Below are 8,860 nucleotides of genomic sequence, written 5' to 3' on the forward strand. Positions count from 1 at the left end.
CGCTATGACAGGGTAGGGCAGTGTTAAGTTCGCGGATATTCCGCTCTTTGGCAGCCTCCCTCAGCCTTGGGCTGCGCAGGTGCACACTAGGGTCCGGAGAGGCTCGGGCCACAGCACGGGTGGTCCCTCCCCCTTCCCCGCCCGGAGGCGCCCTCCCCCGCCCCTCGCTTCCCTCCCCCAAACCACAGCCCGAGCTCGCTCCTGCGCGCGCGCTCTCCCAGGCCCAAGTGAATAGTCCTCGCGCGAGCGGGACGCGGTGGTGGATGCAATTCCGCTCGCCCACCGCCGCCGGGAGCTCCCTGGCGCCGCAGGCAGCGTCCTCCTCCGGAGCAGCGGCGCCGGCACCTGGACAGCCTGGACCTTCGCGCCCTGCGCTCGGGGCCTCGCGCGGGGGGCGCCCCGGGACACCCCCTGCGGGCAGGGTGGAGGAGGAAGAGGAGGAGGAGGAAGACGTGGACCAGGTCCCCTACCCTACACGGAACACCTGGCTGCGCGGCTGCCACTTCTCTTTCAGGGGGAGGAGAGGAGAGCCTGGGAGAGCCATGGGGGGCTGCGAAGTCCGAGAATTTCTTTGGCAATTAGGTTTCTTCTTGCCTTTGCTGACAGTTTGGCCGGGAGACTGCAGCCACGTCTCCAACAACCAAGGTAAGGGACGGGGGCGGAGAAGCGGGAGGGGCCGGAGGAGGTGGGTGCTCTGAGCATCGGTGCACTGGTCGCCTCCTGCAGGTAACTTCGTCCCGGTATAGTTTCCCCAGGCTCGCTCCCAGAAGGGTCCAGGATGTGCTCTCACCAGAGCGCCCTGTCCACATGGCCTGGGACTTCGGTCCCTACTGCTTTCACTTGTCTTTACGGGGATGCGTGAGCCTCAGCGGCAGCCGAGGGCCGCTCCACAGGAGGCCAGTCTTCCTGGCACGCGCTTAATGGAGACTTCTGGCTCTTGGTGGCCGGCCGCTCCGAGCTGGGTGAAGTGTAGGGTCTCACATGCCTTCAGGAAAGCAAATTGCTTTCGCTCTGCCCTAGGACCAGATACTTGCTTTTGCCCCGGTCACTCTGCTGCCCTCGCCTCTCCTCAGCCGGCCCCCTAGTCCCATCCAGACCAAGCGTAGTGGACTTGTTTGAAACCATTCCTAGGTCAGTGTGTTTGTGGTTTCTTTTTTCTTGTGCGCGAAGCGGGTAGAGGGAGAGAAGCATTAAGTGTGAATATCCAAGTTGTGAATATCCTATTTCTAAAATCCAGTCTCTGGTAGATTTTTTTTGGAGGAAGACTGTTTTAGTAGGTAAAGTGGTAAAATAAAGGTGTGAATAGTGTGTGAAAAGTGAAAGTCAGGTTTACAGAATGAGAGGTAATTAGAATTTTTGATTATTTCTTTTCTTCTGTTCAAACTTCTTATGAGACGTATCTTGGATCTATGATTTTTAAAGATCTATAAAAATATCACCTGCATAATCTAAACCCTCTTAGACTAAGCAGTGAACAACCGTAAAAGTTTTCCAGCATGTACCTGGCTGGATGCTCTCATTGGCAATGTGATGACCACCAATATGTCACCTGTTATGTCACACTTGTCTAAAGACTTCAGTTATAAAATTTCAATTATAGTTATTATTTAACATATAAGGCCTTGGAATAATCTGCAGATATAAAAATGGAGCTCAGATGACATAGAGTGTGCACATTTTTGTGAGGGTGAGAAGGTTAAGAGAGAAGGCAAGTAAAATAACACAGCTTTCTTTTTGCCGTAATCATATATGACCATTTACTTTTATTTAGGAATATTCAGAATCAATATTCAATTGTTTTCATTTATACAATTTGTAGTTTTGGCATGTTTTCCTTAACATTTTCTATTTTTGCAATGTGTGTTTGTTTTTTTACCTGCCAGATTGCAATCGCAAGAGCCTGCGTAAATTTGGAAATCATACACCACCGTCATGTCTTTGAAGATGTATCACCTAAGTGCCCCCTATAGTTCCATATTCTCCTATTCTTCACATATATCCCTCAATTGTTTTTAACGGGTATTGGCATTAAATATCAAAGGGGTAGTTAACTGAATCAACCTGTGTGAAAATAGATTGTTAAAAATAACAATTATTTACTTGGTCTTTTTACATTTTAAGGAGAGAAAAATAATTTTTAAATATTATACCCTATGTTAGTATCTATTCTAGGGCTACTAAAAGAGATATACTTTGAGAGTCAAGTTTATTAGAAGTTATTTCCATGCAGTAGTTTCCCTCAGTCAACATGTGTTTATTCATTAAGTGCCTAAGAGACATCAGTGACCACCCTAAGCCTCAAGGATACAAAATACTAGTAAAACACACTCTGAATCTACAAATGACTAATGTGCCATTCTACCAAAATATGTCAAGTATTAAAGTATAACCTTTCAGATATTCATGTTAAGGGCATAGAAGAGTTACTTGTTAACCTCTTGCAGTAATTTTTTTATATCTATTTTGATGACTTTCATATACGTTTAAAAGACATTTTACCTACAATATTTACCAAGTATGTATAACTTACGGGTGTTTTTTTTATCAATTAGCTTAACTTAATGATAATGAATGAATATTACTCAGTTTACCTATCTATTAAATAGGATCATTAAAGATAGTTTAGTGAAACTCTTAATTTGAATTTCTGTTCATGTGCTAAAAACAGGCTATGCATAAGGTTACATTTGGGTAAAATAGTAGCTTAAGGCCAAGTTGGGTAAAATTTAGAGTCTTCAAAAGAAGACTCAGGAGAAAGTGTGCTTAGATTTTTTCATCAGACATAAATGGTTACTTATAAAATGCTTTTTACAACCTAAGTCACCGTGATTAGAAATTATGCCTTATAATACCTTTAAATAACTTTCAAATACTGAATTGATCACACTAATAGTTAATAAAATTTCAAACTTCAAAATTTTATTCTTGTGGACATTTTGGGCATTTTTTTTAATTTGTAGTTTCATAGATAACATGAATCAAAATATAACTTTCCAATTTTTGAACCTTGAAAATATGGGGTATTGCAGAATCATAATATATATAAAATATAGAAAGATTAATGTGAAATATAAATTAGATATGTAATATACCTAATAAATATCAGTAATATGATTAATAGTTAATTTCAAGAAAATGTGTTCATTTTCCTAGTAACTTTTCATTTTAAGAGCTAATGGAATTCATGTTTTATTTTTAAAATTTGTTACTTTATGAAGGGTAGAATTTTATTTTTATGTTACTTGGCCGTTTACTTAAGGATGTTAACGAAGTAAGTTTTTTTAAAATATTACTTACCTATTTTTACCAAATTATATAAAATTCTTCATGATTAAAATGAATGGATTCACCTTCTTCCCCCCCTCCTAGTTGTCCATACTTAGACTGGGTAAAATAATGATAATGACAAAAAAGTGAACTACCTCATTTTTAACATGGTGCTTAACATGGTGCTAAGAGTAACTTGACTATAGGAAGCAATCTTTTCTCTTGTCTTTTAACTGGCTGTGAAGCTGTGCACTATAAAGACGAAATAAATCAATTTGACTCTGTCTTCCTATTACCCAACCTCCTTGAATTGATCAGAAAGTAGAGTTGCTTCCTAGATCACTCATCTGTTTAGTAAGTGAAAACATGATTTGTGTTCATATTTCTCTTACTCTAATAATTTTCCCTGTATTTAAGACCTCAGTGTTTATTAGGTGTTGGCAATTTTATTTTAAAATAACACATTTTGTCTTCTCAATATATATAAACTTTTATCTCTGTACTAACGCTTAGATGAATATAAAATACAGTTTTGTTTCATACGTAAGTAACCATGTATATCAATTAAAGTGCTTAGTAGCCACCAGGGGTCCATTTATTCAAAGATTACTCTACTTTAGCAAACAGTACTGTATAGCCTGAAAGAGTTGATGCATCTCTCAGGGTGTGGCTCATCATCAATCAGATACTCAAGTAATTCATTAAATCGAAATATGGTTTGGATATGAGAATCTAGTGAGCTTCTTTTACTACCAAGATTGTGTGGATTTATCATTTTTCCTTCTGGGAATTAAGTGCCAAATGAAACAAGCAAAACAGTAGTCTGATTTGTTAGTTTCATTGAATTTATTACTTTGGATGAATTGAGTGTAAAATTCACTAAGTTGTATATAAATACAGGTGAACATGCCTAAGCAGAAAAATGCCTGCTTAATAAAAATTTGTAGCCTAAAATTAGTTAACTGCTATAAGTATTGTTCACAAATTATAAAACTAAATATTGTTCTTATAGTAATAGAAAGGAAGGAGTTGAAATTTTTTTAGAAAGTTCAAGAGTGACCTTTACTGAAAACATTAAAAATTTGTTAAGTAAGGAAAACTATATGATTTACAAAGAATATTTCTAAAAGAATTTCACTTATAAAATTCACTTACAGGAATAAACTTCATAGCTGTAAAGGTACAGGAGATTTTAATCACATGCCTTCATGTGGTTAAAAACAACTTGGAATGTAATTTTGTTATACATTTACAAATTGAAATAATTAATTGTGTAATTAGTTGTTATGATTAGTATTTGAAGTAGAAAGAGAAAATGTCATTAATATGCATTGATCATCTAAGTGTTGTTTCCTCTGGGTTGGGGATAAGACTAAATCTAAAATCTTTTTCTTGCAAAAAAATTATACAATGTCCTTTAAAGATCTCTTCTTCAAGCTAGAAGTAACCTCAGTAGAACATATTTATTTGAATTTTCCTAGGAGGAAAAATGTATATCTAATGGTACAAAACAAAATTAATGTTTAAATTACATATTTTACTGTTTTTATATTTTCAATCTTCATCTATAAAGAATTTTGTGTTACTTACATGTTAAAAAGTTAAACAGTAAGAAAAATATTAGAGTAGAAATGTTTATTTCTTCAATAATCATTGCAAGTATAAACTACTTAAGTACAAAAGGAATCATAAATTTCTTGTATTTCCTTCTACCAATCCTCTTTCCCTAAGACAGGCATCATATCTCAACCATGCTCTTATTCTTTCTCTTTCTTCACACACTGAGTACTACTAACTATATACTCCATTTGTCCCAAGAATAGATACTGTTCCACACTGTACATCAACCAAACCTCTATAGTAATAGGCGTTTTTCATTGTGTTCTTAACATTTTTTGAGAGTATAAATACAGTGGAGATCAATACATATAGGTAAGTGATCAAAATGGACTGAGTTTATACAGTGTGCATTGTCAGTTTACAGAGATGTTTATACTAATCTACAGTATTCTTTAATAAAAATTATATTATTTAAAGTGTGCAACATATGATTATGTCAGGATTCTGATCAAATTGCAATTTCATTAAACCAACATTATTTCTTTAAAAAGGGGAATTATATATATTACTTCTACATTTGCCTTATTTTATTAAGTATTGTTTTCTAGAATTTAATATCTGGATGATGGAGGAAAAAGGATAAGTAAGGCAAACATTGTCCATGCACTCATGGTATTTATTTCTAGTAAGGAATACTGATAAAAAAAGTTAGGTAAAATAAAATGAAAAAAGTTCCTAGATATTCTATGGAGGAAACAACAATGGCTTTGAAGTAGAGAATAACAGGAGAAATCTTATATTTTAAATATGATGGTTGGAAGACCTGGAGAAGTGACATTTAAGCCACATTCTTAGGGAAGAGGAAGAGCTAATTGTACAAAGTGGGAAGAAGTGTATTCCATCCAGGTAGAGGGAACTGCCTGGATAGTGACCATGAAGGGAATTGAGCTTGATATATTTGAAGGACTCCAGTCCACTGGAGCTCACTGAGGAAGGAAGAGAGAAACATATCAGTTGTGAAAGGTAGTTAACCAGAACCCACAGAGAAGGAAAGAAACCATGGTATGGAGTGGTGTTTTAATATTATTCTAGGTAAAAAGAGAGGCTTTTGAGATATTTTAAGCAGTTTTCATTTTAAGAGCATTATGGTTGGTAAGCAAAGAGATTGGAAGATGGCAAGAGTAGAATTAGGAGTCTGTTGAGATTGTCCAGGAGTGAGGTTATGGTGGCTGGGCCTTGATTAGTGGAGATGTAGAGAAGATGGCTTTAAGATATATTTTGGAGGTATAATTTATGAAACTGTATTATCCTTACAAAGAAACAAATGTAGATATTCAACATTTAAGTCATTTTTTCTTATGAGGCCAAAATAAAGTTACCATTGTTCCCCATAAAAATTACCTTACTATATGATTATTGGTAATAGATAGGGCATAGGAAGGATGGGATGAGTTTTCCACTTTCCACTTTATTCAGCTCAGACTGTGACTTAAAATATAATCTTCATAGTACAGTTTTGCTATTTCAAACTGTTGTACATAATGTATACTCAGATTAAAAATGCAATTTTTTAATGCATTTCTGACTTGATAGCTTTCCATATATGTTAGAGTTTTTTCAAAATGGATAATGATACAAGTGGGTGGGTACATCTTCACAAAGCAATGTAATCCAACAGGTCTAGTTTTTAGCTAACTAGGAGCAATATTTGGAAATTTGCCTCATGCACCAGTTTTATTCATCTCTATTATGGTCAGATTAGTGTTATTAAAAACAAATAAATCTAGGTAATACTATATATAAAATGGGTGTGTTTTTAGATAGTTTCCATTAATCTTTTCTCTCTGCATTTGTTTCAATGAAGAGAAACAAATAAAGGTTCAGAAAGCATGTAAGAGACCCAGAAATGAGATTGTGGGATATATTATAGTTTTAGTAACAAGGGAAACGGAAGAAATCATTAGGTTTTCCACTAAATAACAGTAAATTACATATAATTTTAAAAATTTCCCTAACCAGTTAATTTTCTATGATCTATTCGCCTGTAATAGTAATATAGGAATGCAGTTATTAAATATATAGAAGCATAAAGTCCTAACTTAACAGTCATATATACTTAGTGTGTATTTAGAAAATTCATACTGTGGAGATGCTTCATTTAAACATTTCAAATATTCTTAAATCTATATTCAAGCATAGAAAAAAATCTTATAGTTTAGTGCTTAGAAAGTCCTGGAAAATACTACTTTTATAGTTATTTCCTTTGATAAACATTATGACTTGTTATATGCAGTTTTAGTTTTCAATAATAAATATTCTAAAACTGAATGAAACCATTCATTCTTTTAACAGTATTTATTGAAGGCCTACTATTTGATAGAAAGTGTGCTAACGATATGTAAGGGTTCAAGGAGAACTTTCCTTCCCAAAATATATGATCCAGTGAAGGGTTTCCAAGCTCCTTCCAGAATCAATGAGAAAAACTTAACACATTTGTTAAATATGATAATATATAACAATACTGGTGATCAACCCTTATAATATAAAGTATTTATGTACCATTTATTTGAAAGTAATATACATCATTTCATTATATTTTATCTCAGAATTAAAATAAGTCCCTCAATCCTATATAAGAAAACCCTAATATGCAAATTGACCTAACTGCAGAACAACCAGTTGCTATGATGCATACTGACCACCAGGGGGCAAATGCTCAATGCAGGAGCTTCCCCCTGGTTGTCAGTGTGCTCCCACAGGGGGTGCGCCGCTCACCCAGAAGCCAGGCTCATGGCTGGTGAGCACAGCGGTGGTGGTGGGAGCCTCTCCCACCTCCGCTGCAGGCGGGCAGTAAGGAGTGAGGGGTCCCGGACTGCGAGAGGGATGTCTGTCTGCTGCCTTAGGCCCCATGCCGGCAGGAGGACATACCCTAAGAGGTCCTGGACTACAAGAAGGCGCAGGCCAGGCTGAGGGACTCCCCCCACCCAGTGCATGAATTTCATGTATCAAGCCTCTAATAATCACATATTAAGCATCTTCCTTGTGTTCGCTAGGTTCTTAAGCTGTAGTGATGATTATCACATGATCTTTGTTCTTTAGAAATTCAGCCTGCTCTGTTGATGTTATATATCTTTGAGTGACTGATGTTTACTTTTTAATTATTTGACTTTTTATAAGATGAACAATTGTATAATAAGTTAGATTATGTGGGAGAAAGGAGTAAAGAAACTGTCAATCTTTTTATGTTTTACTTATAAAACTAGGGACCTGGTGCACAAAATTCGTGCACTGGGGGGCAGGGTCCCTCAGCCCACCTGCCCCCTCTCACATACTGGGAGCCCTCAGGGGATGTCCTAGTGATGGCTTAGGCCTGCTCCCTGCTCCCCTTAGGGATAGGGCCTAAGCCACAGTCTGGCCTCCATTTGTGGGAGGTGACCGGGCTGATCAGGGGAAGGCGCCAGTCCCATCACCCCACTGCTGCAGCCACTGCCAGTTACCGCAGCCACCAAGGTGTTTTCATCAATATGGACTCCAGTCCCTTCACCATGAAAAAATGACAACTTTCTTTAGGCATTTTCAAGATGTGTCTTTCATATAATAATAATTTCTTTATTATTTTTTTTTATCCTCACCTGAGGATATGTTTCCATTGATTTTTAGAGAATGTGGAAGAGAAAGGGAAAGACAGAGAGAAACATCAAAGTGAGAGGAACACTTTGATTGGTTGCCTCCTGCATGAGCCCTGACCTGGGCCCCGGCCAGGGAGGAGCCTGCAACCTAGGTACATGTCCTTGGTCTGAATTGAACCCAGACCCTGCCATCGGCAGGCCAAGGCATTATCCACTGAGCAAAACCGGCTAGGGCAGGATATGACATTTCTTAGCCCTCCAGCAGCAGACCTTCGTTTTTTTTTGCCAGGCGTGTGGTGAAAATCCTAGATCACCTTTTTGGATTCTTATTACCAAGTTACTAAGAATATTACCAGTGGCATACAGGGAGCTTTAGCTAATGAGCGGTCAGAAAAGGTGTTTCC

General features: G+C 37.4%; 1 protein-coding gene across 1 annotated transcript in view; it reads left to right on the forward strand.

Moving 5' to 3' along the window:
- Window positions 1-226: 226 nt before the first annotated feature.
- The window catches only part of LOC102418510 (ephrin type-A receptor 6-like), a gene marked incomplete at its 3' end in the record, with an annotated part of 422,073 nt that continues 413,439 nt past the window's right edge, over window positions 227-8,860 (forward strand). Inside the window, exon 1 of the mRNA XM_023744518.1 lies at window positions 227-645. Coding sequence (XP_023600286.1) covers window positions 264-645 — 382 coding nt within the window. The remainder of the gene's footprint in view (window positions 646-8,860) is intronic.

This window comes from Myotis lucifugus, unplaced genomic scaffold (genome assembly GCF_000147115.1).
Source record: "Myotis lucifugus unplaced genomic scaffold, Myoluc2.0 scaffold_469, whole genome shotgun sequence".
Lineage (NCBI taxonomy): Eukaryota > Metazoa > Chordata > Mammalia > Chiroptera > Vespertilionidae > Myotis > Myotis lucifugus.